General features: G+C 43.4%; 1 protein-coding gene across 9 annotated transcripts in view; it reads left to right on the plus strand.

Annotated features, from left to right (window-relative positions):
• The window catches only part of SRGAP3 (SLIT-ROBO Rho GTPase activating protein 3), a 300,075-nt gene that overhangs the window by 216,080 nt on the left and 63,885 nt on the right, over positions 1-20,110 (plus strand). For all 9 annotated transcript variants that reach the window (XR_005601272.1, XM_039547357.1, XM_039547359.1 and 6 more), the window contains one exon: positions 11,983-12,045. Coding sequence is in view for 8 of the 9 variants with exons in the window: in XM_039547357.1 (XP_039403291.1) it covers positions 11,983-12,045 (63 nt within the window). In the remaining variant the exon portion in view is untranslated. The remainder of the gene's footprint in view (positions 1-11,982; positions 12,046-20,110) is intronic.

Consider the following 20,110-nt stretch of genomic DNA (forward strand, 5'->3'; position numbering starts at 1 on the left):
CACATGTCTGTGCTTGAATGGTGGCTAAACAAGGGCCTAGTGTTTAAAATATTTTAATCTTTTACCTGGCCAAGGTGGTAAAATATTTTGTTGACTAGACAATGTTCCATTTTTTTGCCTTTATTTAAACTTAATGGTACAAGTACACCTCTACCCCGCTATAACGCGACCCGATTAAACACGGGTTCGCATATAGCGCGGTAGCAGCGAGGCTCCGGCGGTGCTTTAAAGGTTCCGGGGCCCTTTAAATCACCCCTGGAGCCCTGCCGCCGCTACCCCGGGGCTGCAGCAGTGGGGCTCCGCTGGCAATTTAAAGGGCCTGGGGCTCCCCGCAACCGGAGCCCCGGCCTCTTTAAATCACCGCTGCAGCCCTGCCACCGCTACCCCCATATAACGACGTTTCACCTATAACGCGGTAGGGATTTTTGGCTCCCCACGACCGCATTATATCGGGGTAGAGGTGTACGTACTTTGTGTAGAAATGGTTCCTCTCTGTATCTCCTTTCCCCACTCTCCAGCCCTTTTGCCGACAGAAATAAAGTAGCATTGACTCCATCTGTAGCCTGGCAAAGCCAGCACCTGCTTTTTATCAGAAGGAAGCTTCACAATTGACTTGTGGGGTTGTGTGATTTCACTTGCATTTGTCCCTGGAGGTTTAAATCACAGTAGGACTCACATGTCCCAAGAAATAATGACCAGCTAAATCACTGAAAAGGCTTATTTTGTGTTGTCATTTGCCATTAACGTATATCGGGAGGCTGACACTTTAGAGGATAAGCATTATGCTTTAACCCCCTGTGTACCGATTCAGACAGAAGCTTTAGAACTGAGTTGTTGTGGGTTTTCACTTTTATCAGTGTTTTGATGAGGTACACCTCTACCCCAATATAACGCTGTCCTCAGGAGCCAAAAAATCTTACCCCGTTATAGGTGAAATCTCGTTATATTGAACTTGCTTTGATCCGCCAGAGCACGCAGCCCCGCCCCTCCGGAGCGCTGCTTTACCGCGTTATATTTGAATTCATGTTATATCGGGTCACGTTATATTGGGGTAGAGGTGTAGTTTAGGCACCAATGAATTGGAGTATCCCAGAAATGGAAAATACCTATTAGATCATCCAATCAAGCCCTGCAACCAACATGATTGTTCCCTAAAACTTATTTTCCCATGTTTTGTCCAGTGTGACTTTGAATATCTCAACTGATGGCACTTCCAGTCCTTATCCTGGGAAGAACATGTCATAACCTATATTAATAGATGAGTGTCATGCAAATAGGCCAGCACCAGAAGGGTTAAAGGCATCCCTAATTGTTGCTCAGCTGTTTAGTTTTGCTGTAGATTGCTCTTTGGTGATAAATTATGATAACATTTGTTTCCAAGATATCACTTTGCATTCCCCCAGTCGAGGATTTATTAATAGATTGTGACACACTGGGTGCATAGAGGAACTGGAAGGTTTTGTGACTTCTCCCATTACAAATGTATATTGAGCTCTCATTATGTAAATATAAACTATTGCAGTAAAGAGAGGGATGTATAATTGGTGAGCTATCAGGACATGCATAATTGAGTTGCATTTGATCAGCACACTGGTAATTTGCCAACAAAGGTCCTGAGAGGTGCTGAGTTCCTTAACCGCCTACTGACTTCGGTTTAGCTCCTGTCAGGATGATCAGCCAGTAAACTCTGGCTTAGTATTTTGTTGTTCTCCACTGAAGATCTTTACCCTTCCAATGGTAGATAGGTTTCTGCATGGCTAGTCCAAGGGGCGGCCCACTGGCTTACCCGAGCCTGAGGGAAATGAGAAATTTGGAGAGACTGAGCTGGTGTTTAAAAGTGTTGGAGTAGGCAGGGGATTTAGGAGAGCCAACAAAGCGCTCAGTTTCACTCCCAAGTTGGTAAAAAGGCTCACAATTGCCTCAGCTGTCACACGGGGGCGGGGAGAGGGAAGTGTAACTTACACTTTTGGAACCTCAGGTAAGGTTTGGATTCTGAATTTGGGGCTAAGATTTGAGTTAATTTTTACTTTTGTCTGAACCGCTTTGTCTTTTCCTAATAAAAATGATTTAATAAAGGCTCATGGGGAGGGAGGTGCAGAATCAGTGTTAATATCCAATACGTCCTTTATCAGGGGACTATATCCTGCCCTTGCATTGGGCCCACTCTTAGAAGCCTCTTTCATCTCTCCCTACTCTGATCCAACGATGCCTCTTGTTGTCATTTCCTCCAAAGATGGTTTCTGATTTCACTGCACATCTCTGAACTCTGGAGTCTCCTAGAGAAGTTTAATATCTTGGTTTCTTATATTTATGGCACAGCTTGTTCTCCTGCTCTGCAGTGGAGCCAGTTTCATTCTAACCTTTCTTGCTTGCCGTGATGATGTCAGGGAGATGGATAATTTGAACCCAGTGAGGATCCATAGATTCTCTAGGACTGAGAATGGAGTTGACTCTTTGGTTCTGGAAGATGGCCTCTCAGTGCATTGCCATACAATAACCATCACCCTAGTTGTTGATAACAATTCTGTTAGGCATGTCTCTCTCCCATTTCCTCCTGGAACACTGACTGAAAGCACTGGCAGCTTTGTTAGCCTTGAACGATGAGGAAAACCTCTTTGAAATCATTCCCTTTCCCAAACCTTAATCCCCCTTTCTGCTTGCGTGTGTGTGGTGTGTTTTCTTTCTTTTCCTCCTTACTAGGAATTATGAACCCAGAAAAAAAAACCCAGATGCAAGCTGCTCTCCTCAGGGAGCTGGGTTATAGTGTTGGTTATATAAATCTGTTTGGAGCTCCAGGGACAAGGATGATTCCAAGCATCTTGGCTTTTGATAAGACTTGATGAGGCAGAAAATAATGAGCTTTTCTGCAGCTGGGCTCTGCACCCCCTTGTCACTGGGCATTTTAGTGAGAGCCAAGGCAGACCAATAGGGCCAGATTTTAAGTTGGTGGAAGTCGACATATCTCCATTGAATTCAGTGGAACTAAAGCAATTGTATGTCAACAAGGTATGTCAGTTTATACCAGCTGGCAGTTTAGCTCAACATGTCCAAATAAGAGAAGAGTCTCTTGTTTTTAGGGAAGCAGCAGAAATTATTTATCAAAATATTTTTATCTTAAAGAGAAGTCCTATTTCCTGGAAAGCCATTGTTGTTACTACAGTGGCTCCCAATAAGCAAAAATCCCATTAGCATTCTACAGTAATGGCCTGACATTATAGCTTACAGGGAGAAAGGAAAATTGGAAAAGAGTAAAGAAATTAAAACAAAAGAAAAAAAGGAAACGAGGAAAGGTTTAAAGAAAACCAACCAACTTCAATTCAAAGAGAAAATGGTTAAAGGTTAAAGAGACCAAAATTGAAGTGTTGATGGAGGATTAAGGACCAGAAAAGGGACAGGAGTTAAAGGTGAAAAAAATACAGCACACAAAATGCAAAGTGTGTGTGTGTGTGTGTGTGTTAAAAGGATAGTCTTGTATTGCATCCTTCCTGCCCCCAGTTTGTATGTTGTCTACTTAGACGATAAGCTTTTGGAGGCAATCCTCAGTCTTCTTACATGCCTGTAAAATGTCACATACCCATAGTGCTAATTATTATTTTTCAATAACCTTTTGGAAATAGTTGCAGCCTTTTCCCTCAAGCTTTCTAGAAAAATTCAACTCGAGGCAGACCTCAGTCATGGCAAATTTGAGCCCAAATGGTTGAAGTTTGCCAGAGTTATTTGCCATTGAAAAGCTGGGATTAACATGGAAAGTGTTAGGCAACCTGTGCAATAGGCATCACCTGTAATATAGTACTTTGGGCTGTTACTGTAGGATAATGGGAGTGTCAGTTTCCTTTGGAGAAATACCAGGTGGAGAGAATTACTTTCATCTGTAAATAGAGCCTGTTGTGAGCTATGTTGTGGTGGAAGCACCATAATTATTTCTCCCCCCACCACCTCATGTTCATTGGCTTCAGATGACATTGCATCATTCTATTGTGACACTGGCATCACTACTCAATGTGGCACAGTCATTTGGGATGGTGTAAAATGGCTGCAGTGTATTCTCTTTGCAAAGAAAAGGGTGGTAATCCCAACATGATAGATGTGCGAGAAGGTCTAATGAGCACGATTGATCTCTATAGTAGATGGCACAGGTTTAACCCAGCTATAATCCAACCGCTGTATTTGGATTTTATCGCAGCAATTAAATGAATTATGCACCCTCCTTCACTCGGCAATGCATTAGAATCTAGCGTGGAACCTTCTGCTACAATCTTGATTGTCAATTACAGTGCCTCCTAGCGACCCATTTGAGTTGATTCAGGGGCAGGAATGACTCAATGTTAGATGACTCTCTTATCCATGACCACTTTGCCTTCCTTTGATGGGCCTAGTAATCAAAAGCCATGGCACTTGTTATAATCTTCACAATTGTTTACTGCAATCTTAAAACCCAAGCTTGAAGCCTTTCATTAGTTACTCTAAGGCTGGGTAGTGTTGTACTGATGACTTTTATGGTGAAGGAAAAGCCCGGAGGGATATTAAATGTGTCTTGGGATCTTTATAAAAAGACCTAGTAATGATATCGCTTTTCTTGTTGCACTGGTCTGTTAGTTACAGTGAGAAAGGGCAATTGTTCTCTAGTGGATGTGTTTTCTTGTTAGGTAAAAATCCATCAGTCCTCCAAAACACAGTAATAAATTTCACTGGAATGGTTTACAGTCCGGCACACTGCCCGCTGAATAGAGCCAGTCGAAAATTTCACAAAGGAAAATTTTTCCATTAGAAAATACTGATTTGTCAAAATCAACACATTCCTGATATTTTTTGACTTTTCCTCCCAATTTGGGATAATTTCCCTCCCCCCAGAAGTTGACATTTTTCATATTGGGAATATTTTGTTTTCTAGCCAGCTCTGGTGCTGACCACTGGGATTGTGTATTCCGCTCCAAACAGAAACATGAATACTTACAATACAAATATCCCAGCACCACTACTAGGACTGTGACAAGTGCCTTTTGGACACATGGGCGAGACATTTCATAAGTGGCCTCTGATCAGGGCCGGCTCCAGGCACCAGCTTATCAAGCAGGGGCTTGGGGCGGCAACTCCGGAGCGGGGCGGCACTTTAAGGTATTCGGTGGCAATTCGGCGGAGGGTCCCTCACTCCTCCTTGGAGTGAAGGACCTCCCACTGAATTGCCGCAGATCACGATCGCGGCTTTTTTTTTTTTTTGGCTGCTTGGGGTGGCAAAACCCCTGGAGCTGGCCCTGCCTCTGATTATGAGTCTCCATTTTTGGATCTCCAACTGTGAAACACAAAGTGTTTTTATTTTTTTCCTGTTACTTGTGCCACTAGTTCTACTTCTGTCTGACAACCAAAATATTTCCCTGTTTAAAAAAAAAAAAAAAAAAAAAAAAAATCGCAAGCATGGGCAATGTCAGATTAAAACCGAACCAAAAACTGGAACTCTTTTGTGTCCAGTGCTTCTTTTAAAAGCTTAGAGGCTGCTGTTTTCCTACCCAGAGGTGGCTATATTTCAGCTTGTACATGACTTTGGGATCTGATTGTATAAATTCAGTTTTTATTGATGGGTGGTTTCCAAAAGGTTTTAGTTCAGGTCATAAAGTGGTAGGAATTAGAGATGGAGAAAAAACCTTTTGGGTCATCGAATCTATTCCCTGGTTAATAAAGGTTTGTGCCCTGCAGTATATTTTCTAGTTCATTGTCAATCGTTGTCACTGGGAAGCTATTCTGCAGTCCCCAAAATGGCTTTATCTGAACTTTTTAGGAGATGCAAACCTGAGCTGGATTCTTTATCAGGTTTCTGATACTTCCTTCTTTGACTGAAGCAGAAAATACCACGAGACAGCCCCATCTCTCTGTATTTCAGTGCATCTGGTCCATGATGGAAGCTGGAGGAGCATGTAGTGAAAATGGAAAAATAATAGGGTGTGGAGGGAAAATGTTAGCTGAACATTTCAGCACCTTCAGAACAGATGGCTGTGCCTGTTCTAGAAACGGGCCAGGGTTTGAAGAGCTCTGATCTGCTTTGTTCATTTTTAATCATCATCTTTGGGGGGTCTGAGCATCATCATGTGGTTTAAGTGTAGGGGAGTCAGCACTCCTGCGATCTAATGGTGACTCGGAGAATGACCATCAGTGACCAGGGGAAGTCAGTTAACCTCTCTGCATCTGCTTCCCCGCCACTCATATGACAACAATGGTGATTACCTCATATATGGGATGCAAGAGTCAACTTATTAATGTGTAGAATACTCTCGTATGGTAAGAGCCATCAGGCCAAATCATCCACTTGACCTGGAGACAAGCTATAAACTAAACGAGTCCTTGTCTGGGAAGTATGCAGTCTCCGTGGCATCATCCCTCCTTCCCCGGGTCCACTGGAATGTTTCTTGGGGAGGTTGGGCTTCATGCATGGAGTCTGTTGTTTTTTTTTCCTCATCCTCCTCCCTGCCCCCACACATGCAGTCCAGAGTGAGATGATCATTTAAGTGTGCTCCCTGTGCACTGTGGCCCTCCCTAAAGGAGTGTTCCAGGGGAATGGCCAATGGGAAACTCTGCAGAGCCGTGGGGGGAGTGCAAGGCGGAGATGTCCTCAAGCATTGTAGAGGCACATGGCCTCTGTTCAGCCATCCCTGTCCTCTAGCTTATCTGTACTTGCAGAGATGAACTCCCCGCCTACTCCATGAAGGAGGCTAACCCCACCTTTGAGGTAAAAAGAGAGAGGAGACTCTGCTAAGGGAATATTCCCAGAGTTCCCAGGATTCTACTCATGCTTGTTCCACACAGGAGATGATCAGGGCCGTTATTAGTATTACTGGTAGCCTCTTAGTTTATTGCCTTCCTAAGAACGGTTATTGAAGATGATCCAATTTGATCTCCTGTCCGTACACACTGGTGTCCCCACTTCAGCCTCAGCACATTGTTTTGGTAGGTGCCAATGGTGGTTGCTGACCTAAGAGGGAGAAGCGCTATAGGTGAAGACCCCCAGAAGGGGTTCTGTTCTCCCTCCCCAGCTTCTCTTAGTCACCCCCGATGCAAGGGAAGGAAATAAATGTGCTGTTTGTTTTTATTAGGATAGAACATAGGAAAAAAATATGTAACAGACACACACATTGCTGTGCTTGAAATAATAATCTTATTCCCTGAGATGAGATTTAATTATTTGCTGTGACAGTGAAGTGAATTTGGTTATGGTGTGTACTGCAATGTTTTGGATGGAAACCTAATGACGATGTGGTGTCTGCAAATAAGGAAGTGCCTTTTTTTTTTTTTTTTTTTTTTTTTAAATTTAAATGCTCACTCTCTGTGTTGTCAAGGAGGCCGCACTGCATCTTTCTGTGCCTTTTTTTTTCTTTTTCTTTTTTCCCTTGCAGCAGCATTGATTTTAATAAGGGCTCCTAAACTGAACCCATCTCTTGCTCTCTTCAAATAACTGCTTTCTAATAGGAATGGAAGGCATAAATCAGGTAGCTAAATTAAAGGTTGGATTTTTGCAGATGGTGCCGGCGAATTGGAACACACTGCCTGACATTTTGACTTTGTCTCCTCATAAATATATTGGTGTAATTTTTCTCTTGTTTAGAAGAGAAGGGCAAACTCTGAAGAGATTTGAGTGTCCTTTGGCTTCTTGCCTAGCTGCATTTGGGAAAGGATCCAACAGTGTGAACTGGTGAGCTGTGGTCTTTGAGATTCTGGTCCCTTGACCCCAACCACTCAGAACAGCAGGGCTCTCCAGGCAGTGGAGAACTGCTAAACAGCACTAGGCTACCCACTCTGGGGGTGGGTTTGTGGGTGGTTGAGGAAAAGGGGCCTGTTAGGCATCTAGGGGGCATGACAGCACGGTTCAAAGTAGAGCAATCCCAAGGGCTGTTCTAACTCATAACAGGACTGCTCTGGTTCCCAGCAACCTCCAGAATCTAGAAAGTGCAAATGAAGTGCTTCCAACTGAGCCAATTTTTAAATGTGCTGCACACCTGCAGCTCCATTTATTTCTGTGGAATTTGTGGGTAAGCAGCACTTCTGAAAATCAGGCCACTTATATTTAGCTGGATTCAAGAGCCTAATTTTAGGTACCCAGGTTTGAAAATGATGGCTTCGCTGGCTTGCCCGCAGTCATGCAGGAAGTCGGAGGCAGAAGCAGGAACCGAATCCAGAAATTTAGAATCTTGTTTCAGTGTCTTAACCACAAGACCACCCTTCTCCATTTAGTTTGGGAGGGGTTTGGTTCAGGGGTTTTGGCTTGGCAGCTGCAAAAGATAGAAGTCAGCTATGCAGTTCAGACCTCCATCTGAACTCCTTCAAACTCAGAGTATTTGGAGCTTGAATTTTGGGTTAGGCCTTTCACTGGTGTTGGAAAGGCTAAATAGTCGAAATACTGGGTGTTTGGGTTGAACTATGAGTGAAAGAAACCTTTGGCCTGGTCTACGCGTGGGGGGCGGGGAATCGATCTAAGTTACACAACTTCAGCTATGTGAATAACATAGCTGAAGTCGACATACTTAGATCGACTTAGTGTGGTGTCTTCACTGCAGTGAGTCGACTACTGCCACTCCCCTGTCAACTCTGCCTGCGCCTCTCGCGGCGGTGGAGTACAGGAGTCAACAGGAGAGCGCTCGGGGATCCATTTATTGCGTCTAGACTAGATGCGATAAATCAACCCCTGTTGGATCAATCGCTGCCCACCGATCCGGCGAGTAGTGTAGACATACCCTTTGTTACCTCCATGTTAATGGAAGGTACTGCTAAGACTAGCTAGAGATTTTTCACTGCCTCAATTTGGGGGCCCAATTTGAAACACCCTAAAGGAGCCTGATTCTCAGAAGGCAGGAGGTACTTAGCTCCTTCTGAAAATCCAATGCACCCCAAATTCCTAGTCACTTTTGAAAATTGTATTTTATTCTTATCTGAAATAACAGGCTGCAATTTATCTCCGAATGATAATTGGCCATCTTCTCAGGTGCACCCTGCATACTAAAGTAATCTAAGCTTAAACTTCTTGGATGTGCGTAGGTTATCCACGCAGCTTTAATTACAGGTCTCCTGTCTGATTGGGCTTCCTTGGTTAAAGTCATCCAACCAACAGGCCCAGGAGATGTTGCTCATACTAAACTGCATGCACAAAAATATATTGAGTTGCCTGAGGAAGTCTAAAAGTGCCCGCTTAGTGTTTTGGGGGTCTATACTTATTTTAAACCTGTCTTCAAATTATAATGAATGTGCCAAGGCCAAAAAGAGTCCACAGAGAGAATCTGGGTGTAATTACAAGGGAAACAGGATAGTGGATGCACATGTGCAGTAACATCCAACCGCTGGATTTTTTAAGTAGGATTTGACTTTGTTTGCAGCCAAGAATAAATGACCAACAGTTCCCTAAGAAATGCCCTTTCCTGTGAAATATTATATTCATGTTGTGGGAGCAGGGAGGCTATATCATGATTAAAATCTGCATCTCCTTGCCAAAATAATAATAATAAAAAAATTGATATTGGGATTTCAGCTTCAGGGGAGAAAAGGATGCCACGGAAAATACCCATGAAACTTTACACTGACAATAGACTGTCCTCCCTAAGCTTTCTAAGGCCCTGCCAGTGCTGGAGTGGAAACAGAGGCCTTCATGATGTGGCATTGAAGTGGTTACTTTTGTAGTGTAGTGCCTCATTTGAGAAGTATTTTGACTGATTTTCATACAGACATTGATCCACCCAAAGTGAAATGAAGGAAAGGCAGTAGGGCTACTTCATCCATTCCAGTACTAGATGTGATCCTGTTAGCTTCTACAAGCTAAGCAGGATTGCATGGGATCACTAACTGACTGGGGGATTTCCCACAGTCACCTACGACAGATACCCCAGCACATGGTTAGTGACTCTGCAGGTTGCACTCTGCCTGCTAAATTGGTACTGAAGCGAAAACCCTGCAATGGTGTCTGGGAGTGCTCTGCTGCTAGGCATGCTGGCTTTCCTGACCATTTGAGCTCATTAAAGGTGAGATGGCATTTTTTACAATTGTTAACCTCAGTATCCTGGTGAAATTCCCATATTGACATTTATATGCTTCCAATCTCAATTCTCAATGTACTTTCAGCTGTATGCATTATTCTTCACGTATGCAGTTGTTGCTTGTGCTGCTAAGCCACCCTATTTCTCCCCAGAGTTGGCTGCATTTGTGTGGTGGATTAAGTGATACCTGTATATTAGTTTAGTTTAGATTACAGAATGTGATGCCTCAGAATGAAAAGTGCTAGGTAAACATAGATATAAAATGCTATTGCAGCCATCCACGGGACCCAACTGCCTTTCTACCTTCCTGTCTCCTAACATTGGACAGAATCCCCAAAATGAGAAACAAGAAAAATGTTAGACCCACAGAGTTCGGTGTTGAGTGGAATGAGTTATGTTAGCAAAATAATATTTTTCTATGAACTCAGTTTCATGACTGTGGATTCAGAATGCAAAGAAATTATTCCAAGGCCCTGACTCTGTGAGGTGCTGATTGCCTCCTGCTGGAATGGGAATACCCTCAGCTCCTCCTGAACACAGAGGGAGCTGGGGCAACTCGCAACTTTGCAGGGTCAGAGACGTTTATGAGAAATTTTTTCATCCGACTGTATAGACATCTATATTGTGCTCATCACCATGGTGTCTGAAACCTGGTTTGGGTGATACAGGGGCGAATGTAACTCTGGAATGAGGAGTGCAATAATTGAGAGGTGCAACATGGATGTATAGGTCTGTACAGTGTTGTTGTTGTTCACATCTACATTTATGGATTTTATTTGAATAAGGATTTTTATAAAATACGTGGAAATGGAAGTCTTGGTTAATTAGCCCATTGCTAATATTCTAGATGCAGGGAAAGCAGAAAACATCTGTATTTTGGTTTTCAAGTTTATAAATGTGAAAAACAGAGTCCCAAAGTGGATTGGCAGCCTACTTGATGGTATCATTTCAGTTTCTGAAGCAGGAAGGATATTAGACAGGATTTGTAGAAGTGTTGCAAATAAAGCCCCGGGGGCATTCCCCACCGTGGGGGAATTTCATTTCTAAAATATATACGTAATTAAAATCTACGCATTTGGTTGGTGCTAGAGCAGAGCAAGGATTGGAAAATCTTGTCTAGGAAGCAGTGGAAGCAACAGAGGGCAAATCTGGGTGGAGGCATAATGTATTTTAAAAAGGCATTGCCAGAAACCTGTTGTGCTGCCAAAATCTACCCGCTCCTCTGTAAACTGAGAAAAGGAAAGGGAAAAACCCTGCAAGCACGAAAGTAATGTGAAAAATGCAGCTAGATAGCAGTGGCATTTATAAGTTGCTATGTTTTGTTCTCTGTGGGATGGGTGTGAAGGCATCTGCTAGGGATTAGCAGGATTCACTTGGACGCAAGTGATGAAGGGGTTTGGAACAAATGCATCTCATTACACGATGTTTCAGACCTTATTTGTGGTTTTTTAAAAAAAAAAACAACAAAACAGATGAACTCCCCTACCCCAGATATTTGGCATCCCTCCAGTGTGGAACGCCCTCGCTGCTTCAATCTGCAGAACCACCACCCAGCCCCATTTAACCCGCCCACTCCAAAAACTCACCTCTTCCATTATGCCCGTAATCAGTGAGTTTTAAGAGTCATCATCTTCCTGAATTTTAACAGCATGTTTGTAATGCTGTAACATTAATCCCTTCCCCCTTCTCTGATATCTGTCTTCTGTTGCCCATCACCATGTTATCTGAGCCCCAACCTTCTGTTCATCACCTTCCCCTGCCCACAGCAGCACAGCAAAAAGCATCCAGAGCTCACCTGCTGACGAGCAGGGCTGAAAACCATTAAATATTATGTCATGTAAGCACAGCACCGTGCAAGGTCGCACAACTTGTTCATTTATTTCCCCCCCGCCAAGTGTGCTGACCTTTGTAAGAAAAAGTAAATATTGTGAACATAACAGAATCTCAATTTACCTTTCAATGTTTTTTGTCCTAGAGTAAAGAAATTGGTCTACAGATGCATGAAGAACTCTTGAAGGTCACCAATGAGCTATACACAGTAAGTAATGTGTTCTTCCTACTCTTCTTTAGCTGTGTAGTGAGGATTCCCTTATTCAGAAACAGAGTCAATGTAATTGGTTATGTACAGTGTGAAACATGGTTCCTTTTGGAGGCTCTCTCCATCCCTGTTACACTTACTGCCTTTTTAGGTTTTTTTAGTTGTTGGAAATATTTGCGTTTTAATTGGGCTTGACTAGGGCAGAGAAAAACTTACCAGATGTCCTAATCCTACGGTGGAGAGCTTTTAAAAGTCATGGATTTAAGACCATATTATAGATTACATGATCTGATTCTTGCAGTTAAGTGGAGTGGAGGCCCTTCAGGCTGCTTTGGGTTAGATGCAATAGGATCTTTACCCATTGCTGTAACATTCACACCTGCTGGGGCTTTCCTGATGCTGTCTTTACTCCTGTTTTCTGTAGTCACTTTTAGACATCATCAGTGACTACAATTTGAGCTAGGTTCTGATGGCTCAGGGGAGTCACTCTGACTTGGCACTGTTTAAGTCCCATTGTATCTGGCTCTTCTGTGAGTTCTGCTGCCTGCCCATGTCGCACATAGATTCATAGACTTAAGGTCAGAAGGGACCATTATGGTCATCTAGTCTGACCTCCTGCACAATGCAGGCCACAGAATCTCACCCACCCACCCACTCCTGGAACAAACCCCTAACCTATGTCTGAGTTATTGAAGTCCTCAAATTGTGGTTTAAAGGCCTCAAGGTGCAGAGAATCCTCCAGCAAGTGACCCGTGCCCCATGCTGCAGAGGAAGCGATGGCTTAATCTGGCCTTCAGCGGGTATATTTGGTATCACTTTTTTCCTGTAAGTGCTGTTCTTTCTGATTTAATTCAACGGTGAAAGTTTCCTCACAGATCTCATCTTCCTAGTTCTAAATGAAACCATGACCCTGTTACCTGAGTCATTACTCCCAAAGTAGGCTTTCATGAGAGAGGCAGTAGAAGTCCTTGTATTGCTCCTGATCCTTGGCCATCAGGAATTGGTTTTTCATTTCTGTTTGATTTTAAGGATTGGTGATGTATTCTAGGAAGCAATAGAGCATCCATTTTACCTAGGAAAAGTCAGGCAATCTAGCTGAGCCCCTCAACCCTATCCTTTCCCTGGATATAAATTGCTCCATAGCAGGTTTATTCCTACCAACAAGATGGATAATCATGTTGTACCGTCACGTTAATAAACTGGCCTAAACAATAGACCATGAACTTTTTTCTTTGAAATTTCTGCTAAAAACTTTAACTATGAATAGCTAGTTTCTTCATTAAACAGGTTTGTGTCTGCACAGGCTGCTGTAGGATTGAGTTGCTCTGTGGGTTACTATGTGGGTGGGTGATCAGGAAAGATTAAAAGGGCCAGATTTGGGAGTGAGTTCATGTCTGGATGTCAAAGGTCCATTAGTGGCAGTAGGAGATTAAGATTAAGATTAACCTCAGAAACAGTGTGATATATTCAAGATGAGGGTGGAGCAGACATTTGGATCAATCTATTCAAAGCCCAGATATAGGATAAAGACACAAAATGAAGGACACAACACCGTGAATTCAGTCTAAGGCCTGGTCTACACTAGGGGGCGGGGTCGATGTAGGATACGCAACTTCAGCTACGTGAATAGCGTAGCTGAAGTTGAAGTATCTTATTCTGACTTACTTCCTGTCCTCACGGCGCGGGATCGACGGCTGCGGCTCCCCTTGTCAACTCCGCTACCGCCACTCGCTCTGGTGGAGTTCCGGAGTCGACGGGAGCGCATTCAGGGATCGATATATCGTGTCTAGATCGATCCCCGATAAACTGATCGCTATCCACCGATCCGGCGGGTAGTGTAGACATACCCCAAGTCTCAAAAGTCTGTCAGGGTCAGAAATGAATGCAACTCTGTAAGAAAAATGTGGAGTAAAATCCTGGCCCCATAATCAATGGCAAAATTGTCAATGTCTTCAGTGAGATTTCACCCATGATGCTTTTCTGCTCCCACATTCTGACCTGGGTGTGCTTAAATGAAATAAAAAGGCAGAAATCTATGGAGAATGAGAACCACGTTGCTTTGAGTTTATCTACCTATAATGACAGCCAACTATCTGTGTTAGCCTGTTAGAAATGCGTGGCCTGGAAGAGGCATGCTCTTTACAGAAATTACAATGAAACGGGTTCAAGAACTGAACCTTACTAGGCAGCCTGGTGTCTTAAGAGATCATCCCAAATATACAGGGTACAAATCATACTACCTTGGTTAAGCAACTGGCTTGTGTCATCCCTTGGGTGATGGTTTACAATGTTGTAGCATATTTTGCTTGTAGGATGATCCAGCGTGGTAGTATTGCTCTGTGACTTGCCACCATACCATGATTGAAATGGTGTTGTTGTATTCTCAGGCCTTGGCAATGTCTTGTAATGAATCAAGGAACTGCACATATAATTAAACAATATTCGACAGCTAAATCACCGTTGTGTAGAATTGGGGATACAATTTGGAACCATTGGCTCCAAAATCAGTCTTCTCCCTCTTATGCTAATGGAGGTCTGTCTTAGTTGGCAGTAATAGTAAATCATTTATCCTCTCTGTTGGCCAGCCACTAGGTGTTAACATTACAAAACACACTGACCTAGCGCACAGCATGCAGTGTACAGGGCTATATCAGCGTTACAGTATTGCATTTCTTTATTGGAATAATGTTCATCAAGTGGACTGATTTCCCTGCATGTTTTTCAGCTATGCGTGATAAAAGAGGAAGTTGTGAGAGTCCCATGCTTTCTTGTGCCCTCGCTAGGACCCTGATGGGGATTGTGTGAGGAGAACTGTACACAGCATGTGGCAACTTTTGCACCGTTTACCTTGCATCTCAGGGCTTTGCTACCCACAAACTGGAGCTAAAATAACTAAATCTACTTTAATTCACACCTTTCATTATTTTGATGTAAACCTGTGTGTATCGACTCTTAGAGTATGTGTACCCTAGAGATGGAATGTGTCAATTCTAGCTTGAGAAGACATACCCATGCTAGCTCTCTTCAGGTTACCATGCTAAAAATAGAAGTGTAGCTGTGGTGGCTCAAGTGGTGGGAGGGGCTAGCTGCCCTGAGTACATACCTATGATCTCAGATGGGATTGTACTCTGGGCAGCTGTCCTTTCCCACAGCAACTATCATTCTGTTTTTAGTGCAGTAGCTCGATCAGAGCTAGTGAAGGTAGGTCTCCTCAAGCTGGAGTGTACACGTCCTGGCTATACTACAGACAAACCCTTATTTTGGAATGAGTGCCCTATTCATTTAAATAAGTCCGTAAAAATAAAAAAACTTAAGTTACATCAAAATTTCATGCTGAAATAAGAGCATCCATACACAGTCTTGCACCAAATTAATTAAGGACACAGATAGCTGCAAAGTGAAGTTTCAACTTGTTTAATAGAGCTAATGTTTTCTCGAGGCGCAATGTAATTACTTGTTTTGCATGTGACAGTGTTTGTCTCACATAGTACACAAACCAGCACCCAGTTAGAGGCAGTGTACTGAAAATTGCCAAAGCACCATGATGTATAATTAACCTGGGGAATTCACTGCTGCAAGATATTATTGAAAAGACATTTTAAAAACTGATTGCATACTTGATATGAATTAGAATAAGATCTAGAGCTATATTAAATTAGTCGAAAAATTATACGAGCCATCAGCCCTTGTACTTCAGATTAAAGCTGGTTGCCATTTGCAGCCGGGAAATGTCCTCCTGCAATTATGTGCAGTGCAGGTGGTTATCCCTTCCTCTGTAGCATTTGGCTTTGGCTGTTTTCAGACAGGATACTGGCCTGCATGGACTTTTTTGGTCTATTGCAGCAGGACAGTTCATATGGTCTTCAAATAACATTAGGGTAATATCACCACCTTAGAGTGGGACAGAGATAAATTCCAGCCTAGATTAGAGGTATGTCCCCTATTGGACCTGATGCTGCACCTTTAACCTCAGTAACAGTTGTGTTATTGACTCCACTGGGAGCAGGATTTTGGCCTTTGGCCCTCATTCAGCAGAGCACTTAAGCCCATGCTTAACTCCATCTTTGTTCAGCAAAGTGCTTATCATATGTTTAAGTGCTTTGCTGAATCGGAGCCTTAATGAGGAACTATTTAGAAGCATAAAGCACTCTGGCTAAAGGCAGCAAGCAGCGCCATTTAGAACTAGTAATTTTGACTGTGGCCTTTATCTAGAACATGATATTAATATTGCAAAATGCAACTTGTGTCGTTAAATAACTAATGAACATATTTTCCTCCTTCCATTGTAGCTAATTAACTTATTTGCAAAAAGATCCCAGGGACACAGCTCTGGCAGCTTTTCTTTATGACACAATAGCTTAAGACAGGGACAACATGACTTTGTTCCAAGTGCTGTCCAGAAGGCGTGAGAGGATTGCAGATTGGGGAGTAGATTGCTATAGGCAGATGTCCTCCAGAATTAAGAGAGCACTTAAAATAAATAGTTGTTCCTTTCAGCTTGGGAATTTTAAAGACCAAGTCATTCCTAGCTGTATTAAGTGGCATCAGATGAGAGATAATGAAGGCTGTGGTCTGTACATCAGACTGTCCAAGGCAGTGGTGTCAGTGACACAAACTTCATCAGTTTGGAAAGAATAAATGGTATAAAATTATTCTTTTGTGCTGTTTTTGGAGATTTTCAGAGGCGGTGCAAACTGGACATGGAACATTCATTTGAAAAGCACTGTGCTGTATGTACTCTCCTAGCAATCATTTGTATTCTTGCCGCTCAGGAGTGGGAGATGATATGCAAATCGGAATAAGCAGAGCTGATCCTGCAGTGAAGTTCCAGTCCTGTAGCCCCTGTTCTCCTCCAATCCTGTCTGCGCATCAGGCTCAAGTGGGAGTAAAACATGGTGGGGAAGGAAGATGTTTAAGGAAAATAATTATGATAATTAGCAAACATGACCGTGAAAAGGGTGTAAAGTGACTAGGCTGCGGTGGGAGTAGGTTATGCTCTGTGATAAGGCATTTTCCTTTTTAAATCAGTCTTTCTTGCACAACAAACGTGAGGTCTGAACTAAAGCCCATTCAAGTCAATAGAGTCTAGCTGACCACAGCAGTCTTTGGATCAAGCCCATGCTTGAGCACCATAGTAGGTACAGAAGCTCAAACACAGGTGACAAATAGTCATGCTGAAAGTTGCTGTTTGGGCACAACAGGTCCAATGAACACTTCACAACCTGGGGACAAAACCCTGGTTCTATTTAAAATACTGACTGGGCCAGGGTTTCGCTGTCAGACCTTCTTGTTACACTAGCTCAATGCAATTGTGCGTGTTTGGGTCTCTGGAAATGCCTGGGAGCCCTCTCTTGTTATAGCCAGATATTGCCCGAAGTGCAGCCATTCCATTCAGCTTTTCCTCTGTGTTTTCAACAAAAAGAAGCAGGGTTGGGGCAGGGTGGCAGAGGAGGGGTTGTTCTTCCCCATTGGTGTATGTAGCATAGGAGGTGTCTGGTTGGTTTGTTTTCTGTGATTTTCTTTAGGAAAACTGCAGTTGCAAACACATATGGAAAGTTATGGGCTTTGTGAAATAACCCAGGACAGGGCAGAAATGGGACTCAAACCTGCCCTCACTCTTCTTTCCATTCTTCTTAAATTATAAATCCGAGATGGCATGTTTCTGGGGGATTGGATAAGGCATTTGAAGCTCATTTAGAGGCTATGTTTATGCTTGGCTGGGAAAAAGATCTTATGTTTCCAGCCAAACCTCTTCCAAGCAAAACACTAGGTTCTTTTTGACAGCCACAGCTGTGGAAAATGCTGGGTGTTTTCTTCACAGGGGCTTGTGCAAACTTCCTTTTTATTCTGCTTTTGCTTTCTGTGGATGCACACTCCTTGCAATTCACTCTTTTGCCCCCGCCACCCTCCCCGGCAATGATGGTTTCTTGTAGCTTCCCTCCAAAAACGTAACTTGGCCCAGGTTTGTTCCAAACCCAGTCAGCAGCGTACCTGACTCAGGTAGTGGGTTTGTTACAGGCAAGCTGGGACTTGGCCAAGCTCACGCAGCGAGTCAGTGACAGAGCTAGGAATTGAGCGTAGAGGTGAAATGCTGATCTTACTGACAGTGGGAGTTCTCCTGACTCCAAGGCCTGGGGCTGAATCCCAGGACCATCGTTTTCCCCAAAACGTAGGAAACATTTTTATGCCTCTGCTGACAACTCAGCTGACATTTAAAAGGAACCTTTTGCCCATGTTAGAACTCAGTTCAGAGGACGTCATTTTGGTTGAATTATATTTGCTTTTAATTGAGTCAGGAGGATCGGTTTGCCGGCAGTTATTGATTATTACTTGACTTATCACTTGTTCAGACAAAAGTTCTCTTCCCCCCACCTCCTCCAGGTATTCTTCTTTCTGCCCATGTAAAAGATTGTTATCCTTTGACATTAGAGATTTGTATTGCAAAGAGTTAGTGTTATCTTGGACGGGGAGTATAAAAGGGGCTTTGGTTTGGAGAAAAGGCTCATTTAAAGAGTTGTCTATAGCCATTATGGAGAGCATGAAAGCTGATTTATTTTGTTGTAATAATTATGTTGGGCCAGTTGCCACTTACGTGGTTTATTGCTGTCTATGGGGCAAGAAGATTCTGAGAGCATAGACTCATGGAACCTGATTGTTCTGTGTGGCCGGGCTGCAAGGGAATGGAAGGCTATAAATAGGGCCCTACTAAATTCACGGCCATGAAAAAAAATCTGGTCTCCCCACCGCTCTCCAGCTTCCCAGCTCTGAAGGCAGCGCTGCCACCAGCAGCAGCGCAGAAATAAGGGTAGCAGTACCACAACCCCCCCAAACTCCTCTTTGGGTCAGGATCCCTGCAATTACAACACCGTGAGATTTCAGATTTAAATAGCAGAAATCATGAAATTTATGATTTTTAAAATCCTCTGGCTGTGAAGTTGACTAAAATTGACTGTGAATTTGGTAGGGCCCTAGCTATAGGTGTACTACCTCCTGGCTTGCCTCCAATGGTCCCCAAGGTAATAGCAAGTATTGTTGCCCCAAGTTCCCATTGGTATGGGGCGGATGTTGCGTATTGCTATGTGGGAACCAGTGTGAGGTAAGAGACCATCACTAGTTTGCTGTAAGGATCCTCACAAGGTTCTTGTGGGATGGAGACAATGCCATGGGGTAGTTGTCACCTCCCTACCCTTCCACACCTCCAGAGCCTGGGCCTCTTGGAGCACCCCTAGAGGAACTTCAGCCATATTGCATGGGAAGGGGGGCCCATTCTTTGGCACTCCACCTACCCTGATCTATAGCCTCCATTTAGTTGCTAGTGTGTTATGGAGCAGTGAAATATGCCCTGTTATATCTTTGTGCGGTTAGGAAGCTAGAACAGTACATTGCCAATGAAAAGCAAATGCCATGTTTACTCTGCAGTCTCACAGAAGTGTGCTGGTTGGGAGTGTCAAAAGCAAAGCCCAAAGCCACGGCAAATCTCAAAGGCCAGAAAGATGAAATCTAGCACATGTCCTTTAGGGTTTGGTTTGGATTCCAGCAGCCATCTGAAGAGCCAGTTATATAACAAGGTGTGCTTTAGGCCAGAGCTGTCCCTCCACTCCGGTTTTAGCCAGGGATACAGGGTCATTGCTCTCTGGAAAATCAGTGGCTCAGAAAGAAAGTCCTTGTAAGCTTATTTTCTTTAACATTGCCTGAAGGGATATGGGTGGGGATAAACTGTCTGTGCTAATCTGCAGGAATATCAGGCTGTAGTTCAGTATCCCCCAACGATTCCTCTTTCCATCCCCATCCCCGAGACAGACAATTATAGAGGGCTCTCTAATCACAGACAAGGGCGGGTGAGCTACATTCAGTCATTTTCTCCTTCCTAGGGCTTCTCTCTCACTCTATTGCCTTGTTCAAAGGATGCTAAAAAAAAAAAATGCTTAGCACAAAAAATTTAGTAGATCAACTTGAGCAGTGTGGGCCATTTCCTAAGCTGGAGTAAATCAGCGCGGCTCTGTTGATGTCAGTTGTGCTACATTAATTTACATCAGCTGAGGATCTGGCCCTGTGTTCGTGTGGG

Source organism: Mauremys reevesii, linkage group 7, assembly GCF_016161935.1.
Source record: "Mauremys reevesii isolate NIE-2019 linkage group 7, ASM1616193v1, whole genome shotgun sequence".
Lineage (NCBI taxonomy): Eukaryota > Metazoa > Chordata > Testudines > Geoemydidae > Mauremys > Mauremys reevesii.